Genomic DNA, 22,286 nt, shown 5'->3' with positions numbered 1-22,286 from the left:
GCACTACGCCACCAATTTTGGTGTCATCTGCAAACTTGCTCACTATTCTTCCTATACTCACATCCAAATTATTTATATAAATGACAAAGAGAAGTTGACTCAGCACCAATCCTTATGACATGCTAATAACTGCAAAGACCAGTAAGGAGCACCTAGAGAACTTGGACATAGTGCTTAGAAGTTTCTTCCAGGCAGGCATATGCCTTAGAAGGGAAAAATGTGTGTTCTAGCCACCCCAGATTACCTACTTTGGTCAACAGAATTTACAAGAGTAAAACTAAAGGAAATCTTTAAAGTTTTAAAGAAAAGACCTAACTAAAGACTTAATTTTTCAGTGGTCCAGAAAGAACAGACAAAAAGTAAGCATTTAGTGCTATAGCCTTAACCTATAATTCAAGACAGAGACTTTATTACAATGCTGATTTGCTTTTTTGTTGTTGAACCTCAAGTAACCAGCTTATTTAGTTTAATTGTAAACTTTTTTCTTTTTGTAAACAGATATTTGTAGAATTCATCTCTCCTCTAGACTGCCAAAAAGCAATGCAAGCACTAACAGGCCGAAAGTTTGCCAACAGAGTCGTAGTTACCAAGTACTATGACCCAGAATTGTATCACAGACGTGACTTCTAACAACACATACCAGATGCAGCCAACTTGCTGTCTGCATTTATGACTAAAAAGCTTTGTTTATAGCAATGACTAGATTTGTATAAAACAGCACAGACTTGGGTCAGTTTGTAGTAGTCAAATTCAGTTTATTTTTAGCACGGCTGTCTTGATGTTGTAAGTGATCTGAATGATTTTGGGTAAAGATCCATGTTTCAGGAGTTGTGATAGCAAGAGCCTTGTAAATTGAATTGTATCTTTTTTATAGTGTTGGGCAACATTTTTTTCAGCTTACAGAGCAAAGTTGTGTACGGACTGTTTCTGCCAGTCTAGTGAAACTGGTATGAGCACTATACCTGGTTTCAGCCAATAAACTTTAAAATCAAAAAATTGGTTTTACTGGTTGTACATCATAGCGGAGGTATCTGGACCAGTAACAATTGCTTCCTCCTCGGGCTTTGTGTTTCAGCTCTCTTTGTTGTCGTTGTCATGATTGTAATTAAGCAAGCGGTTTCGTTGAAATGTTCCATCTGATGGTCGTGCTACTTTTCAAAGTGCTGGGCGGCAAATGATCTGGCTTCTTCAATTCTGGAGCGACTGTATACACAGACAGTATTTATTAATTATTACAGGACTAGCTCTAAAGCTAGTTTGTACTATAAAGATGTGGAGGCAACTTTAATTCTGTTTCAAAAGCAAATTTGCAGTTCCAGAAATACAATTGTACACAAACTGTTTCTTTTTTGCATTGTCTGTATATCTGTAAACTACTTTTATACAAAGAAATGATTCACAGCTTTGCTACACAATGGGAGGGAGATTTCTCTTATCTATGGTTTATAAATGTGAGAATAGATGAAGTTACAACTATAATTAATACAATTGCAAACAAGGAAAGTATCCAGTAAAATGTAGGCAGTGAAGGATTAATGTGGAAAGCAACTGTGTAAAAAAATGCTAATCTATCTTTGCAGATACAATATAATTTAGCAAAAAAAACTATAACCCAATTCAACAGCAGCAATGGGATAAATGTTTGTTCAATGCCATGTAGAGGTGGATATTTGCACAGGTTTTGTTAATAGAGTGGTTCTCAACTGGTGGGAATTCTGAATTTGTCATCTTATTTCACTTAAAGCATTTATGGATACATGACCAATCTGCCACTGGCAGCTGAGCTGTTATTTACATCAGCCTGGCAACAGCAATACAAATACTAAGTAATACAAAATTAAACAAGTAGAACCAAAGAATATTTATTCTCACAAATTGGATTATCTTTTGCATCCAGTTATCTGTACTGCTCTTGGAAGTATTTGGAATATTACAATGAAAATTACAGCACAGAAACCTCTTTCAATCCAGCTAGTCTGAGTTGGTGTTTCCCCTTCTCACAATTGATTCCTATCCATTGTGGCTCATTTTCCTTCAGACTGTATTAATCAATTCTTGAAATTGACAAGTGGGCAATCTTATGTAATTACTAACTGGGAAAAAATGCAAGTAAAGAATTGGTAAGTTCTGCTAAGTGGCATGACATCTTGCTACTTTTGCTTTTTACACTACACTCAAGTGATGTTTAGCACTAAGGTGATAAATATGGAAATCTATCCTGTGGTTTCTGCTTTTAAATGCTCATTCTGGGGATAAGTTTTACTTGTCTGTTTCAAAGAAACTGTCCTCTCGTTCCATCATTTGCAGAGGCAATTTTTGTCTCATTCCTTCAAAATTTTAAACGTGTAAAATCATACCATAAACTCTTGTATTTGTGAGTCTTTACTATTTCTATTTTCTCCTACTAGGGACAGTAATGCCTCAACACCCTTTCTATAATGTAAATTCAGAACTGTATCTACTCCCAGCTGTGAATTTTAAATGAGTTTATATAGATTTACCATTATTCAACCTTTTATATTCTACATCTCTTGACACAAAATACTGTTATTGGTCATTTTTTAATGGCCTTATTCACACACAACTACTAATTGAGCAGTTTTGGTCAGGACACAATCAGCAGCACAAATAATGTCATATGGTCAATATCATATTGCTGTTTGTGAGATTTTGCTTGACACAAATTCACTGCTGCATTCCAACAAATGACCACACTTCAAAAAGGTATTTTAGCTATAAAGTGCTTTGAGAAGTCACATGTTTTTGAAAGTCTTTCTTTAGTATCTTAGGAACTTTACCCTTCAATATTGTTCCACATCACCAATCTTTCATTATTCAAAGTCTAACTTTTTAAACCAAAATATATTTTTGTTTCTGATGAATGAAATTAGTAAATGATGAGACAAAGGAACTATGGCATAAAGAGAAAGCAGGTTTGACAATTGAAATCTGAGAGTAGGTGTCATTGTCTTGAACCTGACTGAAGGTTTGAATAGAATCTGCAGTAGGAGGAGTTCACAAGGTGAAGGCTAGGGATTGGCTGTTCATTGATTCGCGATGTGGAAATTAACCAACGCTATATACACAAACTAGCTTTGATGAATTTTAAGTGCAAAGGGTAATGTTAAAGTTTCAGAAACTGGAAACTCACTCAATTGAAACTGTGAATAATTACATTCCTTTTCTGCCTTCACCCCCCCGCCACCCACTTCTTGCAAACAATAGGAAAATGAGCAAAAGTTAATTTTGATGCTATAGAATTAATTTAAACCTGTTGCCATGTTTTTCCCAGCAAGTTCCCATTTTTAATTAGGTATTTATATTTTTTTAAAAACATGAATTACATTTAAGCAGAACCTTTCTCCAGTTTTCTGACAAGCAGCAGGATGCTGAAAATCATGGCCTGTGATGAAGATAACCAAGCAAAATGTTGTGAGGTGGCATCTCCCACTACAATTCCAACTGCAGACTTTCTTGAAACCATCTGTTCTTTTCAAGTGAAAAAGGAGAAAGCTTGTTCTGCAGCTATGGAAGGAAAGAGGGTCAGATTTTTGTTTGGAGGGTGGAACTGGGTTCAGCAAAAATTGAGAGCAAGTATCCATTCATTTCTTGAAATGACCACTCCTTTAACAGCAAGTGAAACATGAGTGAATGAGATATGCTTTGGTGAAATCCAGTTTAGAAATATGACATACACTCAAATATTGCCAAGTTGAAGCTAATTTGGGTCATGCCTTCAAAATTAACTAATTTGTTTCTCATGCACATTTTTGTTTTACTGTGTAAATGTAGATTGTGATTCTAAATGTACAAACTACAGCATAATCTGTGACAGACGAAGGTAAGTGAAATTAAGTCAACAAATACTTGCAGCATATTCAATAATGATTTATGTTGAATGAAAAGATAAACTAATGGTAACATCACCACTCAAGGTGATTTTCAATCTCTGTTTGATTGCTGTATTTGAGAATAGTACTTTTGAGTTCCCACAGTTCACCAAAGCATTTCACTGACCAATTTTCATCCAGATTGCCATAGTCTTAAATGTGTACATTTGTGTATTCTGTGTGCTTTCTTTTCTCTCTTGAGTTGCACGTGACAGAATTAATGGCAATGCTGGTGTTGGACCTGTATTGTTTCTGGTTGATCCTTTAATCACTATATAAACATCAGGAAAATGCTTCATATCACTCTGATGCATGTATGTACCATAACAATCTTGTGTTAAGAAACGTTAGTGCTCACCAAAAATACTGAATTTGTACATAATTAAAACCTTGTTTGGATTACTTACATGCACCTGTGGTTATTTAGCAAGCTAGAATCATTCTTTGTGTTGACCTAGCAATGAATTTACAATGTAAATTTCTCCTCCCCACTGGTGTGAAAACTTCATTCTTGTTTTGTATTATGGATCCTTCAACTGAAGTTTGACGTGTTACAGAACAGCAATCAACTTCTGTAGTATTCTTTGTAGTAAAACCAAATATTCTGTGCTGGTTTAAAATGATAATCAATTTCCTAGAATTTGCCATTGTTTGATGTTTCTACAAAATTACTCCTTTTATACCCAACTTTCAACACTACACAAAGTTCAATCATTCCATTGTTGCTTGCTTATGGTAAAACAGACTACAGTTTAGTCCAAACTTTCCATACAGATTACTCATCTTTGCTCCTCCATTATCAAGGTCTCCATTCCATGATACTACAGAAAGCTGTTTGTTGGTAACCTGCTGTTTCACTCCAGTTTTAGTATAGTCTTTGTCTGAACTGTGGTCAAAAATATCACCACTTGCCATTTTATTACGAATCATTCTGTTACCTGTGGTTCATAGGTGAGTTCTATCATATGAGTTGGAAGGTAATCCAAAAGTTGATGAGAGAAATTTAGGTTGACATTAGTATAATACAAAGGGCTGCACTGTCAAGTGTGCTATTTTTATAATGAGGCATTAATAAACATACCCCATTCTGTCCTATCTGTTAAATTCCATAGATTCTTTGGTCTGATTATCCCCTGCCTGGAGATAGCAAGACGGGCAAATACTTGGGTGAGTTGCCCCTTGTGAGATAGTGGCCTCATCCTGACTTGTGACCAGTTAAGACCCTTAAGTGACTTCTGGGCTCTGGCTGCCATCACCAGCTTTTGTCTGTCTTCCCTCCAAAAAAAAATGGCCAGAGTTCCAAATGACTACTGCAACAGAGGAGCTATTAATCTTGTCCATTATTGTTTGTGGGATTGTTATGTGTGAACTAGCCATCGTGTTATTTCTATTACAACACTGACTACAATTCAAAAGTGCTTAATTGATTCTCCAATGCTTTTGGGACAGCCTCAGGTTCTGGAATGCCCTATATAAAACAAAAATCCTATTTTGCATTCTACCAGAGATTTTTTTTTAAAAGGTAGAAACCTGCAAATTTTACGGTTCTACTGTGTAAAAGTAGTGAGGATTTGGGTTCAAAGGATTCAATCAATATGTGTATGGTGTTCAAGCTATTTGCATCTCCAGTTATTTGGTGCAATTGTAACTAATAGTTCATTTTTTTCAGGAAAAAAAAATCAAAATCCAGCATCCTGAAACACTTTTGGGAATAGTGAAGGGAAATTTAGAGGATGTTAATATTCTAATAGTTGCTACCTTTGTCCATGTGGGAAGATTCACAAACTAAATCCTCTCCAAAGGTGACTGATTCCCTGAACTCTTCCTAAGAAAGAAACTAAACTTGCATTAGAACTCAACCCTGATGCTTTCTGAATTAAATTTAAAAACGTTGCTCAATACTAAATTATTTTGAGTTGAAAACAAATCAAGTGGCCTTAAATGTTGTAACACCAACAGTATGGACATTAATTTATGAATCTTCCCAATTTGCAGATTATGAGAGCTGAGAAAGTTTATGCTTTCAGACTTGGAAGTCTCCACAGTTCATTCATGTCAACAAAACTACAAGAAGCTGAGATGGATATAATTTCTCTGGACTTAAATCACAGCAGTTTCAGCCTTATGTTTCCCAACATTATATGTGGAAGATTTAAGATCATTCAACATTATTAAAGAAAATCTTCAGCTTTGTGTGAATTTTAGTGTCATATTTAGACTCACGATTCCAACTGTGTATGATATCTTTCCACCTCTGTAACATCGTCCCATTGGTCCTTGCCATAGCTTACCTGTTGCTGAAATTCTTATACATGCCTATGCTATTGCTAGACTCAACTACTGTAATTGACATGTGCATGATACGATTTTAAAATTCTCATCCTTGTTTTTAAATCTCTGCCGGATTTCTACATTCCACTAATTATGTCCTCTTGAGCATTTCTAAATCATGCCACCATTGGTAGTCGTACTTCCTTTATTTTTAAGAAACATTGGTAGCCCCTCTTTGAACATACTTTAGGTGGCTCAGTGTCAAGTGCAACCTTGTAATAGTCCTGTGATGCAGCTTAAATGTTTTTAATCTGAGAAATGCAAAATAAATCTAAGTTGTAGAACATACACTTGTTGATTTTAAGTAGGTTGAAGTGCTTTAGCTAACCTCTGTCCCTTTAACAATAACATTCCACTGCAAAGTTCCTACTGGAAAGTTAGTGAAGAAGTTATTCACAGTTACAGAGACTCACGAGGGACACTGAATGATGCTTCAACTGAAGCAGTCTGGAGAGAATGAGAGAGATATCCAAACAGGAGTTTAGAAAAACGAATTTGATCCAGGAACAATTGCAAAGCTTGTCTGGGGAAGAATCTAATTAACATTCATCTTAGGTTTTTCTTGCTCAAATATTGCTGCCTTACCTCCTGCAGCTTGTTTGTGGGCGGGATCCATAGCCAGGTACTGAGGTCAGTTTGGTTGAAGCTGTATCTGTAGGTTCACCCACAAACAATATAATTAACCACTGAGTAAACTCCAAACTATTTAAAAACAACATGTTGCGTTGTATGGAAAGACCATTTATCAGGATATGATCCACTATTCAGTGTCCATTAAACACATGCTTCAGAAGTTGCACAATATATACTTTTGGATGTATGGAAAGATCCTAAGACAAAAGTCATGCAAGGCAACAGGTGCCCTGATCAATATTTAGCCTGTAATCAATGTCACTAATGTTTGGCTATTGTTCCCCTCTGTATTGGGACATCATGGTGCATCTAGGTAGCAAGTATTTAATGGGCTGCTTTAGGCCAACCTGATGTCATGAAAGCTGTATAAACTAACTTTGCTGTTTGTGAGATATTGCAATTGTTTTATACATATTAATTAGAATTAATTAATTGAACATGAAGAAGAATGTGATCAGGCACAAAATAAATACAAGTTTTCCACGGGGCACCTCCTCAGAAATTTACAGGCTGGGAGGTGAGGTCTGCTTTAATGGCAGCTGCTATCTTGGGATACTTTGAGGAGTAGGAATAACCGTGGCTTAGCTAATGGGAGGCAGATAGTCAATGACAGCATGAACTAACTAATTATTATGTGGAGGTGCCAATGTTGGTCTGGGGTGGACAAAGTCAAAAATCACATGACACTGAGTTATTGTCTAACAGGATAACCTGATGTTGTGTGATTTTTGACTTTAATTATTAGGACATTTAACCCATAGTTCCCAGACCACATGGGGAGACTACCAGATACATTATGGCAACCTTCTCTCTGGAAACTGTATTGGTCTTTCCTTCTCAGGTGGAGAGAATTCAGAAGGATGTGATGCCTGCCAGTTGGAGCACCGCTATTCAGGGTTGGAAAAGAATTCTCAGTAGGAGGGGGATGATCCAGTAGTTGCCATTGGCTGAGATCATAAAGATCCCATTTTCTCCAAGTTCTCCTCCTGCTTGAGGCATGATGACTGTTAGGTTAAACCACCACCAGTAATGTCTCCCACTCTCTACTGAGGGAGTAGGACAATAGTGATCGATCTATTACTCGGGAGTTGGACTAGGTCTAACTTTTCCTAAAGTAAGTTCCAGGAGAAAAATTCAACTTCCTAAATAATTCTTTTTGGAGACTGCCAAAATGGAATTTTGCAGGGTCAGCATGCACAATTCCCATCTATACTCTCAAAATGAGTGTCTAGCCAGTGCAAAATCTGTCCCCAGTATGTATAAAGGGAGGAAGACACTTGTATGAATGGCTTAAAGGGTTTGTAACTGTACTCTATCGTACCATGTAGTTAGAGGAAAAAATAATGGGAACTGGTCAGAAACATTTGGCAATAATCTTATGGATTTTAAGGTACAAATTGACTGGAAAATCTTGGTGAACAAGAAAAATAGATTAGAATGGAGCAGAACTTTTTGAAGGTGGGCTGAAAGAGATGTGGCAATAAAAACCAATGATTATCCCAATGTTGGGAATCAAAAACACAAACAGAAATTGCTGGTAAAATACAGCCGGTCTGGCAGCATCTGTGGAGAGAAAGCAGAGCCAAAGTTTCGGGTCCAGTGACCTTCAAAACTATATTGGATGGGCAAAGGTAGTTGAGATGAGTTCTCCAACATATTCTGGAGCCTGTGAGCAAACCTGTAATTGTGCAAGGATAGGATTAATTAATAACATCATTGCGAACCCACTTCTAGGTGCGAACAATCACAAAGATTTTGAGGGAGGAGAATGTCCAAGACTAGAATTTTAAATTTAAAATAAGGCTAGTTCTGAGGGCATGAAAGCAAATTAAAGGATGCCACTTAAAATAGTTTAAGCCATTAGAGATACTATGGCAGACATTTCAGTGGATATTTCACAATACAATATGCAGATATTTTCCAACAAAAAGGAAAAAAAAAATCAAGAGGAGGACCTGCCATCCATGGTCAACTAAAAATATTAGTATCAAAGTTAATGAAAACAAAAATATAAAGATGGTGGGAGAGTCAGATGATTTTCATATTCTGTCCAAACAGCCAAAAACTATGAGGGCAAAATTAAGAGTACGAGGGAGACCAGCTCAAAATATTAAAAATCAGTTTCTGTAGATATTTTGAAAAGAAATGAGGTTAACCGAGTGTTGGCCCTATAGAAAGTAAGTAACTAAATGATGGAGATTAAGGAGAAGGCAGATGAATTGAACAAGTAACTTGGACCAGTCTTCATTGTAGAAGATACTAGTTGCATCATAGAAATAACTATAAATGGAAGGGAGGAAAAAAAGTTTCAAGAAAATCCCAAACACTGAAAAAATGCTACTAAACAGATCATTGGAGCTGGGTTCCTGATGGATTTCATCCTAGAGTCTTGAAAGCAGTGACGAGTGAGAAAGTTAGTTCATTGATTCTAATTTTCCAAAATTCCTTAGATTTGGAGAAAGTTGGATTTTTTGGAAAACAGTGAAACCAACTCCTTTAATCAATGGGGGTGGGGGGCACAGAAAGCAGGTAGCTACAGACCAGTTAGGTTAACATCTGTCCTAAGAAAGATGTTAGAAGTCACTATTTAAGTTTTGTAGCATAGCATTTGAAATAGTTCCAAAATAATCAACTAGAGACAACATGGTTTTGTGAAAGGGAAATTATTCGTGACGCGATGAGGGCATCACTGGCTAGGCAGCATTTAGTATCCATCCCTAATTGCCCAGAGGGCAGTTAAAAGTCAACCACATTGCTGTGGGTCTGGAGTCACATGTAGATCAAACTAGGTAAGAATGATAGTTTTCTTCCCCATAGGACATTAGTGAACCAAATGGGTTTTTCATACAATCATCAACAATAGTTTCGTGGTCCTCATTAAACGCAGATTTTTAAAAATTGAATTCATGTTTAAACCATTTTTTTTGGAGTTCTTTAAGTAATATGTGCTGTGGATAAAGGGGTACAGTAGATATTCCAGACTTAGATTGCCAGAAGGTATTCAAGAAGTGGTACATCGAAGGACATTAAAAGCTTATGCTGTAGAGGTAATATATCAGCATAGATAGAAAACTGGCTAGCCAATGAGAGACATAGAATAGGTGAAAATGGGATATTTTCTTGTTGACAAGATGTAGTGAGTAGTGTGCCACAACAATCAGTGCTGGTGCCCCAACCTTTTACAATTTTATGCATGGATGGCAGGTCTGGGTGCTACATTGGCAGATGGCACAAATATATGTAGGAAAGTGGTGAAGAGAACACAGAGTTTACCAAGTGATATAGATAGGTCAGAAATATTGGCAAATTGAGTAGAGTGTGGGAAAATGTGAAATTGTCCATTGTCAGGAAGAAAAAACATTTTTATCTAAATGGTGAAAGATTTCAGAGGGAACAGGGTGTCCCAGTGCATGAATCACTAAAAAGTAATTAGAAAAGCAAATAGAACGCAATCACTTTTGGAAAAGGGTTCAGTACACAAGTGGGAAAGTTTTGCTTCAGTTATACAGGGCATTAAGAGGCCACATCTGGAATACTGTACAATATTGATCACCTTATTAAAGGATGGATATAAATATATTGGAAGCAGTTCAAAGAAGATTTATTTGATTAATACCTGGAGTGAACAGGTTCTCTTACAAGGAGAGATTGGATAGACTTGGTTTGTATATGTTGAAGTTTAGTTCAGTAAGAGGCATCTCAGTTGAAATATAACATCTTGGGTCATGAAGAATGGAGGTGGAAAGAATTTATAAATTTGTGGGGGAATCTGTAACTAAAGATCACTGTTTTAAAAAAGGGATGGCTCATTTAACAAAAGGATAGTGAGAATTTTGTTATAATGAGTCATGAGTCTTTGGAACTCTCCCCACAGAAGACAGTGAAGATATGGTCTTTTTAATATTTTTAGGGACAAAAGGTAGATTCTTTCATATGTTCATATGTAAAACCTAAATAGTTACTCACGTGAAGGTTTGAATGGCAATTTCTGAGGTAAGGATGCCATCAGATTCTTCACCTGACTAAACCTGAATCAAGAGAACATGACACAATAAACACAGAACTATCACAGTGCCATTTCTCATACATTTTAGGAAACTGGTTTGCAACAGTAAGTTTGCAGTATTATTGTTTCTAAGTAGTTTAGAAAGCATTTCATAATGAAGCATTTGAGCAGATACTAAAAATATGGGTAGTTTTGCAGCCAAGTACATTGAACCTTTTCTCCATCTTGCCTGCTGACTCTTCTGACAGCTTGGAGCTTGTCACCTGTTGCCATTGAATACTGATTGGGCATCTTTTGTTTTGTATTATATTTGTGGAATATGCATTTTCATTTCTGATCAGTGCTCTCATCCATTAAATGAAACGGTCTGGCTATCCTTTCCTGGAATGACTACTTCAAATATGAAAAAGTGACAGGGTCACACGTCACCATAGTTATCTTACTGTTTGCCTTTATTGAAAAATGAACATGGGAGTAGGTAGAGGATGAAAGCAAGGTGAGTTTGAAAAACAAAAAAGCAGTTGCTAGAACATCCACCACAGAAAGTGATGAGTATTATTCATTCTATTTATATGTAACCAAAAATTTCTATAAGTCAATTGATTAAGTAACACTCAGGTGTTCAACATTGGTAACCATTTACTGAGCTTTTCCAGTTGCAATGCTCCTTTATTACAGTTGTCCGTGTTCCTTCAGTCTCAAATCACAGATTTGTACAATTAAAGCTAGTTGATGACTTGTAGATTCTTACCTATTACTTTTGATTAACATTTGTTCTACATGACTACCTTTAATCTTGAATGCTTATTTACAGATGTATAAAGATATCAAAAAAGCAAAAACAGGTTGTTTGAACAGTGAGCCTGGATCCAATTAGTTTTAATACTGGTTCATTTCCAGACTAGACTCACTTGTCTCCATATGCAAAGTACTGTTTGATGCTCAAAGTCCTGCACATTACTAGTACTGCATTCAAACTAAGGCTTGGGATGATTCTACCTTTAGAAGTAAGGCATGTATTTAATATGTGCGAGCTAAGTGAATTTGGAGCACATTACCTCTGTGTCCTATATAGTATAAGATGAAGCATCCGTCAATGGAAGGTTGGAACTAAGTCAATCTTCCATGGCAGATGTGGCAAATCCAACATCTGAAAGCAGACATGTCTGCAGGATTCAGGGAGTATCTTAGTGACCGGTCAAGCTTTCAGACTCATTAATGGGATTTGAAGAAGCAGATCTGTTACTGGGAGACACTATTCTTCCCAATTAGCTCTCAGTAATTGTGCTATTCTAATAGCTACAGTGATCCTCATGTGAATAGCGAGATCCTTTCCAGTTCGCTGTGGCTGCAAGATGTTAGCCTTTTAACTCTGGTAGTATTTCTGTCTACTCGTGACTAAGGCTTGGCTCAAGCCTTCTTCTTTATATCTGTTTGGCCTGAAGTGTAGCACTGTAAACAATTCTAATATCTCCGAAACCTTACCAAACCTTAGTGAAGGTATCTTAGAGACAGCTGAGGAGAATTACTAGAATGGTACCAAAGATGAAGGACTTCAATTATGTGAACAGACCAGAGAAACTAGGATTGTTCTACTTCCAGGGAAAATTAACAGATAATTAAAATGATCAATCAATTTAGAGTAAATAAGGAGAAGTTGTTTCCTCTGGTAAGATGATCAGAAACCACAGGACAAAGATTTATGATGACTGGCGAGAGCAACAATTTGGAGATTTTTTTTATTAAGTAGTAAGTTAATGATCTAGAATACACTGCGTGAAAGAGTGATGAAAGCAGATGTAATAGTAATATTCATAGAATAGAACAGAATAGAATCCCTACAATGTGGAAACAGGCCATTAGGCCCAACAAGTCCACACCCATACAGATCCATTCCCCTAGCCTATTACTCTACATTTACCCCTACTAATACACCTAACCTACACATCCCTGAACACAATGGGCACTTTAGCATAGTCAATTCATCTAACCTGCAGAGAACATGCAAACTCCACATAGTTGCCCGAGGCTGGAATCAAACCTGGGTTCCTGGTGCTATGAGGCAGCAGTGTTAACCACTGAGCCACCATGCCACCCATATATATATTCAAATGGAAATTTTGATGAATATGAAAAATAAATAAGGGACTAAGACAAATTGCATAAACGTCAAAGAGGCTTTTCGGGCTTAACAGCCCCCTCTTGTACTGAATTAATTTTAATTCAAACATACTGTAATATTCAAGATAATAATCTAAGTTGTGACCACATTTGTATCAGAATAACGTAATAATAAAGCAATACCCTCAATATTAACAGCAAGAAGTAAAACAAAGTTCTGTTTTGATAAGCGTGCTATCAAAGTCACCTTATGCCAAGAGAATCTGTAAAGTTAACCTCTTTGTCATAAAATGAGGCATATAAATTAACAAATCAGAATGAGATTCATCAACGTCACAGAGTCATACAACACAGAAACAGATCCTTTGGCCCAACCAGTCCATGCTGACTATAATCCCAAACTAAGCTAGTTCCACCTGCCTGTGGTTTGGCCCATATCCCTCCAAACATTTCCTATTCATGTACTTATCCAAAGGTCTTTCAAACATTGTAACTATACCCGATTCCACCACTTTCTCTGGAAGTTCATTCCACACAAGAACCACTCGCTATATAAAAAGTTGTCCCTCATGTCCTTTTTAAATTTTTTTCCTCTCACCTGAAGAATATGCACCCGAGTCTTGAAATCCTCCAACCTAGGGAAAAGACACCTGCCAGTCACCTTATCTATGTCCCCCAAGAATTTATAAACCTTCATAAGGTTACCCCTCAACCTTCAATGTTCCAGCCTCTCCTTATAACCCAAACCCTCCATTCCTGGCAACATACTAGTAAATCTCTTCTGAACCTTCTCCAATTTAATAATATCCTTCCTAAAACAGGGCGACCAGAAGTGCATACAGTAAACCAGAACAGGCCTCACCAATGTGCTGTACAACTTCAACAGGCCTCCATGTATGTTTGGTAATCAACTTAGTTTCTTGAATATTGCAAAAGTGAATTTCACTTTCTGTAAATGCATACAATAGTTCACTCAATGCTCTAAGTTCAGTGTTATAATCCTTACAGGATTGTGTAACTAAGAGTGGATAGTGAATTGTGCATTCTTAATCTAAGAGGATGCATGATCCACTGATGGCTTTCCTCACTATCTCTCTGGGTCGCAACCCTTCACCTTACTAGTTTAAATCCTCCTGAGCAGCTCTAGCAAATCTCCCTGCCAGTATATTAGTCCCCTTCCAATTCAGGTGCAATCCATCCTTCTTGTACAGGTCACTTCTACCCTAGAAGAGATCCCAATGATCCAAAAATGTGAATCCTTTGCCCATACACCAGCTCCTCAGCCACACAATCATCTGCTTTATACTCCTATTCCTACCCTCTGAGATATTTCTATCATCGATAGTCAAAGGTAAGGTGCCACTATTTAAGGACAAGCCAGGGAACTAATAGACCAGTGAGCCTGACATCGGTGGTGGGCAAGTTTGGAGGGAATCCTCAGGGGTACAGGATTTACATGTACTTGGAAAGGCAAGGACTGATTAGGGATGGTCAACTTGGCTTTGTGCTTGGGAAATATACCTCACAAATTTTATTGAGTTTTCTGAAGAAGTAACAAAGAGGTTGATGAGGGCAGAGTGGTGGACGTAATCTATATGGACTTTAGTAAGGCGTTCGACAAGGTTCCCCTTGGGAGACTGGTTGGCAAGGTCAGATCTCATGGAATACAGGGAGAACTAGCCATTTGGATACAGAACTGGCTCAAAGATAGAAGACAGAGGGTGGTGGTGGAGGGTTGTTTTTCAGACTGGAGGCCTGTGACCAGTGGAGTGCCACAAGGATCAGTGCTGGGTCCACTACTTTTCATCATTTATATAAATGATTTGGATATGAGCGTAAGAGGTATAGTTAGTAAGTTTGCAGATGACACCAAAATTGGAGGTGTAGTGGACAGTGAAGAAGGTTACCTCAGATTACAACAGGATCTTGATCAGATGATCCAGTGGGCTGAGGATTGACAGATGGAGTTTAATTTAGATAAATGCGAGGTGTCATGTTTTGGGAAAGCAAATCTTACCAGGACTTATACACTTAATGGTATTAGTAAAGTGTTGCTGAACAAAGAGACCTTGGAGTGCAGGTTCAAGCACCTTGAAAGTAGACTTGCAGGTATATAGGAGAGTACAGGAGTTGGGAGGTCATGCTGCGACTGTACAAGACGTTGGTTCGGCCTTTTGGATTATTGTGTGCAATTCTGGTCTCCTTCCTATTGGGAGGATGTTGTGAAACTTGAAATTGTTCAGAAAAGATTTACAAGGATGTTGCCAGGGTTGGAGGATTTGAGCTATAGGGTGAGGCTGAATAGGCTGGGGCTGTTTTCGCTGGAACGTCGGAAGCTGAGGGGTGACCTTATAGATGTCTATAAATCATGAACGGCATGGATAGGATAAATGGACAAAGTCTTTTCCCTGGGATGGGAGAGTCCAGTACTAGAGGGCATAGGTTTAGGGTAAAAGGGAAGAGATATAAAAGAGACCTATGGGTCAACATTTTCACACAAAGGACGGTGCGTGTATGGAATGAGCTGCCAGAAGAAGTGGTGGAGGCTGGTACAATTGCAACATTTAAAAGGCATCTGGATGGGTATGTGAATAGAAGGGTTTAGAGGGATATGGGCTGAGTGCTGGCAAGTGGGACTAGATTAGGTTGGGATACCAGGTCAGCATGGATGAGCTGGATCGAAGGGTCTGTTTCCGTGCTGTACATCTCTCGGACTCTGTGACTCTTACACAATGCTAAACCCTAAGAAATATTGGGGGGGAAAGCCAAGAAAATGTCATAGCCAATTAATAACATTTCTTATGATGGAGCCTAATTCGTCTTATGATCATTCGATCACGGTCAGATAATACTTCTTGCTTTCAAAAGATATACAGGAGAAAGATCTCCTCATCCAACTTCCTAAATGAGGTTCACCGAGATAAATAAAGATTCCACGCAAGACCTTTCTTAATTTGCTGCCAAGTCTACGAGGAGGACAAAAGGTCCAAAATAACACATTGCATTTCAAAGTTACTGTCTTATTTTTAAAAGCAGTTCTTACCTTTCAGCTAGTGATTGTTGCAGGTCTTCCATTTGGGACTCAAAATCCATCAAGCAGCTCACAATCTTTTGCGTACTCTCAAGGGAAGCTGTAAGTATTTGTTTATTGTTAGCAAAGAATCAGAAAACAACAAAGCAATGCAAGTAGAAGAAAAATGTGTGAACTAATACAGAACAAATATAGAGGGGGTTTTATTTATTAATGCCATGTAAAGGACAATTATGCTTCATTACATATTTGGGACAAGGAATTTCACTGAGGCAGCAAAGGTTATTGGCAGCCTGACTGTTGATGAAAAACGCCTTTAAGGTCATAACTGATGTGATGGATTGTGTGACTGATATGCACACTTAAGCAGAGATGTATGGTTGACACACGTCAAGATTGTCTTGAGTTTACAGTAATTAAAGATTAAGCCCAGCGACATTGCTGAAATAATTATAGGGACACTTTTTAAACACTTTCATTTATTATTTCTAAAGGTATTGGAGATGGACAGCAAATTGCCATTTGACTAACAAGGTTCACCTCAGCAGGTGAGGGAATATCTCTTCCCTTCGCTGTCAGTCTGAGAAAGGTGCTGCTTCACAAAGTAAAACTGCAGGATGGCCAATAGTGGGAGCTTGGGGTGGAACAGTTGAAGAGAGAGATCCCATGATGGAAACTCTAGAAATAGGCTTGCTGATTCCAATTGTATCTATTTAGGAGGTTCTACCTTTGGCTGCCTCCTTTTATCCAAAGTTGATATCTTCCTGATAGTAACAATATTTTGATAAAGCAGAAACAGGCTGTATGATAGCAATGCAGAAGTCACCACAGTACTGCCCATCCCTGACTGACCATGAGCCACTTACATGAACCTGTCCATGAGGCACAGTTACATCACAGGAGGGAGTTCGGGATCTGGCCCCAGCAACAGTGATAAAACTCCAAGTCAGGAAGGTGTGTAACCGGGAGAGCATGCAGATGATGGCATTTTGAGATGTAAGTAGACTTGGGTTTCACATTTTTAGTTTGATAGATTTATTTTGCTTATCATGGGCACTTATCAATCTTTTTACAATACATGCATACTGCTCATCTGACAAGGCCAAGTTGGCATTTTGTACTAAACACGTTATCTTTAAATGAAGCCATTTTGTGATATCACATTCTAATACATTAACTTACACAACACAAAGCCAGAATGAAAGAAGACATAACCAGAGTAGATTGCAACAAAAGTGGGAGCTAAAAATGTTATAGTTGTAAAGTAAGTAATTCAGAATCAGTGGTTAATAACAATGAGGTTTTGTATTATTTCTACCAATATCCTTATACTAACTATCTGCATTTTAAGAGGGTTGTGAAAAGGTTGTGAGAATGACAGCAACAAGATACATCCAGAATCTTATCGGAGACTGTCCTTGAGTCTTACAGCTACAGGCTCATGAATGGACGCCTATTCCTTTTGAGATAAGGTAAACATTCCAAAACACTCCATTGTCTTAATGTTTAAGGCAAGGTACACACTTGAATAGCTTCAGATTACGAATTAATTATAAAAAAACTTTTAATTAAGGGGTGCAGTGTGGTAAACACAGATTTGGAGACAAAATGGCAAAGAAAGCTCTGAAAACCATTTTCTCAAGTACACCATTTATCCTGTAGACACTTGGAGGAATACCCCATCGCAAGTTGGATTTAAATCCCAGTTTCCTGCAAGTATGAGTGGTTGATCTCAGGACAGATACCTCTGTCAGTCAGTTTTCTGTCAGGGTAAAATCTAGTTGAGGGGGCTTGATTTTAGGGGGCAGAAAGATTTTCTGTCAACGAACTTGTTTCGCATTTTACATTCAGCTTGAAGTCTATTCTGTGTCTTCAATGAGTGTAATATTATGTGCCCTTATCAAAAACAAAACTAACCAAATTTCTTTGTGTACAGCATATTGTTTTATTCTGTTTATATCTAGCTGACTCATTAACTCAGTGCCTGAGACTCTGGCTGATGATTATATTCCTGTTGCACCTCTGACCTGCTCTTGAAACAACTTATATAGCCAATTCAGTTAAGCTTCTGGTCAATGCTCACCTCAGGATGTCGATGGTGAGGGATTTGATTATGGTACTATCATCAAATAGTAAGGGGAGATGGCTAGATGCCTTTTGTTCAGAGAAGGTCACTTGTGAAGCAGAAGTGTTACTTGCCACTTATCAATCTAAGCATCGAATGTTGTGCAGGTCTTGCAGCAGCCTGGCTTCAATAACTCAGGAATTGCAAATACATCTGAACACTGCAATTATCAATAAACATCCCCACTTTTATGACAGACGGAAAGTTATTAATGAAGCAACTGATTCCTGTCACTAGCCTGAAGGACTGCTGAAGCAGAAATGATTTGTCTTCAATATCACAATCATTTTCCTTTATGTGTGTTATGCTTCCAGCCAATGGAGACTTCTCCCTGATTTACCAATAACTTTTACTGGGGCTTCCTCAAGCCTCATCTGGTTAAATGCTGACTGAAGTCAACGGCAATCATTCTCACCTCACCTCTGGGATTCTACACTTTTGTCCATTTCTAGAATGAGGCTTTAATGAGGTCCAGAGCCCAGTTATCTGGACAGAACCCCAAACTGAACACCAGTGAACAGTTTATTGGTGAATAAGTGCTGCTTCATAGTACTGTCGACAGCATCATCCATTGTTTTTCAGGGAATTGAAAGTAGACTGCTGAGGTGATAACTGGCCAGATTAAAATTGTCTCCCTTTCTTGGGCTATTTTCCATATTGTCAGTTGGATGGCATCTTCCAGTTGAACTGGAGCAGTTTGTCTAGGAGCATGGCTGATTCCAAAGCACAAGTCTTCAGCACTACAGCCAGAACGTTGTGGCCCCATTGCCTTTCCTGTATCCAGTGCCTTCAGCCATTTCTTGATACCACATGGAGTGAATTGAATTGGCTAAAGACTTGCCTTTTTGATCCTGGGGAACTCAGGAGGAAGCCAAGATGGAACATCCACTCAGCTCCACCAACTAAAACTAACTGAAATACCTATGATGTTTTAAATAAAAAGCCTCCCCCAAAGGCTTGTTATTATTGTACGTGACAGTTAAAGGGTTGTCCTGGCTTCAGAAGTTGAGCTAAAGTGTCATCTTGTGTTTGGATTCTGTCAGAAGCTATTTCTTCCATCAAGAAGCCGGGAGAAGAATGGACATGTAGCCAAAATCCCTCTCCGAAGGTGCCCTGGCTGACTGAACCAAACAAAGATGGAATTCCAGAGAGGAGGGGATGTTGAATGTTGGAGGTTCTCTGGCACACAAACCATATCTGCCAGCACAAGTCTGCTCATTTCCAAAACCGTGCCTGGTAACTGCAACCTTTCCACCATTATTGGTAGGAGTGATCACTGCATAGTTCTTGTGGGGACAAGTTTGGTTTTAAAACTGACCGTCCATTTTGATGGACACATGTTGAGAATGCAATATAACAAAATGGACGGTCAGTTTTAAAACCAAACTTGTCCCCACAAGAACTATGCAGTGATCACTCCTACCAATAATGGTGGAAAGGTTGCAGTTACCGGGCACGGTTTTGGAAATGAGCAGACTTGTCCTGGCAGATATGGTTTGTGTGCCAGAGAACCTCCAACATTCAACATCCCCTCCTCTCTGAACCAAACAAAGATGGAATTCCAGTCAGCCAGGGCACCTTCGGAGAGGGATTTTGGCTACATGTCCATTCTTCTCCCAACTTCTTGATGGAAGAAATAGCTTCTGACAGAATCCAAACACAAGATGACACTTTAGCTCAACTTCTGAAGCCAGGACAAGCCCTTAACTGTCACATACAATAATAACAAGCCTTTGGGGGAGGCTTTTTATTTAAAACATCATTGGTAGTCATGGTTTTATTGAAAGACAAACTATGCAAATGCCAATGTTTTCCTCTGATACATGGCGCGCACGCAATCAACATATTGAACCTGGAACTTCCTGAAATTGAACAAAGGTTACCTGACATCTGAATCAGCTTCATCCTAATACAGGAGGAATGCATTATATGGCACCGAATTTACAGAAGTAAAGTCTAAAAGAGTTAATGTAACATTCAAATGCCACCATAACTGATTTACTCAAAGGCCAAGACAGTGATGAAGAAAATCAATGCATTAAGAAAACCCAAGTTTTTTTTTGTTTCAAGTGCAACAAAACAGAATACAGATAATCAAAGATTTGCTCAGAACAACAGCTCTGCGTGTCACCAAATGAAGGACTAGTGACCTGGAGAAGCCAATCTCTCCAGGTGAATTTTCACACTGAAGATGATGCAGGTGCCCATATATCTTTTGGAGGCTAAATAACAAAACAAGCGTAATTGTATATCGTAAGTCAAAGGTTCACGTGGGTTTGAGCAATTCCTACAGAGTAACTTACCATTAGCCAGTCCTGTTTTCTGAATAACTTGAGAATTCTGATTCTCACTATTCGATGGGTTAAGAGGAACCTACAACAGAGCAACAAAGACTAAGTGTTCACCAAGTCTCTAACACAAAAATACTTTCTGCAATGTGTAAGTAGCATTTCCAATGCTGTCATCTCAATGAAACTAGAAATTAGTATTGCAAGAAATAGTATGATGGAGCTATTGCTGCTACAGTGTTTTGGCCTCACTGGGGGAGTTCTGGCACAAACCAATTTTGAATGAGTAATCTAATTGAAATCTCTCTATATTTGTGATACTTGGAGGAAGAAGAGTAGGAGGAAAAAGAATAAATGGGATCCAGGAAGCTGAGTTACACTATATGAGGCCAGTGAATTTACTTGGAGTTATCTGAGACACAATGTATATCTATGCTTAAGTCATCAGGGAAGCAACTGCAGAGTACTGCAAGACGGTCTGGAGCCAAACCACAGACTGAACACTGCCAGTGACTGCAAGGTTCATTCACTTTTTGGCTTGCACACCATCAGACTTATTACAAGTATGCTGGACAGTTATCTGCAATAGCTCAGGAGACAACCCTTCTGATAAACAGCTTCCACGTGAGAGCGGTCACTTTATATAGCACGAAGTGATTTTGGTAACTGAGTCACTCCACTCCTGAATCAGAAGAAAGAAGAGAGAAGCAAAAAAGGAAATCCCCATGTAATCTTCTTCCCAAGTGTATGTAGTGCTCTTACTCAAGTTTTTATTTTCTCTGTCGCTTTTTTACTCTCCTTTGTCAGCCTTGTAGAAACCTATCATGAGTTTGAACCTTTCTAATGGATGCTTTTTTATCCCAAACACGCTATTTTAAGTGGCAACATTCCCTTAAATTATATCTAAAATAGGATTCTCTGCTACCGTATTGGATTAGCTTCATATAATTAGACTGTGTTGCATTGCAAATTGCGTAAATATGCGGCTTCATGGTTAGCATTGCTGCCTCACAGTGCCAGGGATCTGGGTTCGATTCCAGTCTCGGGTGACTGTCTGTGTGGAGTTTGAATATTCTCCTCGTGTCTGTGTGGGTTTCCTCTGGGTGCTCCAGTTTCCTTCCACAGTCCAAAGATGTGCAGGTAAGGTGAATTAGTCATGGAAAATTGCCCATAGTGTTCAGGGATATGGGGGTTAGGTGCATTAGTCAGGGGAAATGTGGAGTAATAGGGTATGAGAATGGGTCTGGGTGGTTTACTCTTTGAAGGGTCGGTGTGGACTTGTTGGGCCAAATGGCCTGTTTCCACACTGAAGGGATTCTATGATTCTATGCTGATTCGAGAAAATTACCAATTACCAGTGTACTGCATTTTATTAGATTTACACCATCTTTTTAACCAAACTCAACAGATTGTCACTGGATCACCCATTTAAATGGTTCAAGGAAATCTGGAAGCTGCTAAGCTGCTAAGATCATGACATTTGTAACAATAGTTTATTAATTTATGATATGGAGGTGCCGGTGTTGGACCGGACTGGACAAAGTTAAAAATCCTACAATATCAGGTTATAGTCCAACAGGTTTATTTTGAATAACAAGCTGTTGAAGTGTTGTTCAGTAGGTGGATGCACCTACTAGAGAAGGTGCAAAACTTGGCCTACTGTTGGAATATAAGGCAGGGCAGGTGACTGGGGGAGCACTATGGGACCAGCGATCATACCTCTATTAGTTTTAAAATAGTGATGGAAAAAGATAGACCAGATCTAAAAGTTGAAGTTCTAAATTGGAGAAAGGCCAATTTTGACAGTATTAGGCAAGAACTTCCATAAGCTGATTAGGGGCAGATGTTTGCAGGTAAAAGG

At 38.4% G+C, this 22,286-nt stretch overlaps 2 protein-coding genes across 7 annotated transcripts in view; one reads left to right on the top strand and one right to left on the bottom strand.

Annotated features, from left to right (window-relative positions):
- The window catches only part of LOC122562014 (splicing factor U2AF 65 kDa subunit-like), a 53,904-nt gene extending 49,608 nt beyond the window's left edge, over positions 1-4,296 (top strand). For all 3 annotated transcript variants that reach the window (XM_043714407.1, XM_043714409.1, XM_043714408.1), the window contains exon 11: positions 499-4,296. In XM_043714407.1, the coding sequence (XP_043570342.1) occupies positions 499-630 (132 nt within the window). In that variant the 3' untranslated portion in view covers positions 631-4,296. The remainder of the gene's footprint in view (positions 1-498) is intronic.
- LOC122562015 (protein phosphatase 1 regulatory subunit 7-like) overlaps positions 1,117-22,286 on the bottom strand; it is a 71,032-nt gene continuing 49,862 nt past the window's right edge. For all 4 annotated transcript variants that reach the window (XM_043714411.1, XM_043714412.1, XM_043714410.1 and 1 more), the window contains 5 exons: positions 20,441-20,510; positions 16,025-16,112; positions 10,821-10,882; positions 6,807-6,873; positions 1,117-1,203 (listed from right to left, as the gene is read on the bottom strand). In XM_043714411.1, coding sequence (XP_043570346.1) covers positions 1,149-1,203; positions 6,807-6,873; positions 10,821-10,882; positions 16,025-16,112; positions 20,441-20,510 — 342 coding nt within the window. In that variant the 3' untranslated portion in view covers positions 1,117-1,148. The remainder of the gene's footprint in view (positions 1,204-6,806; positions 6,874-10,820; positions 10,883-16,024; positions 16,113-20,440; positions 20,511-22,286) is intronic.

This window comes from Chiloscyllium plagiosum, chromosome 24, assembly GCF_004010195.1.
Source record: "Chiloscyllium plagiosum isolate BGI_BamShark_2017 chromosome 24, ASM401019v2, whole genome shotgun sequence".
NCBI lineage: Eukaryota > Metazoa > Chordata > Chondrichthyes > Orectolobiformes > Hemiscylliidae > Chiloscyllium > Chiloscyllium plagiosum.
Note: the sequence above shows the minus strand (reverse complement) of the source record. Positions and strands in the feature narration are given on the sequence as shown.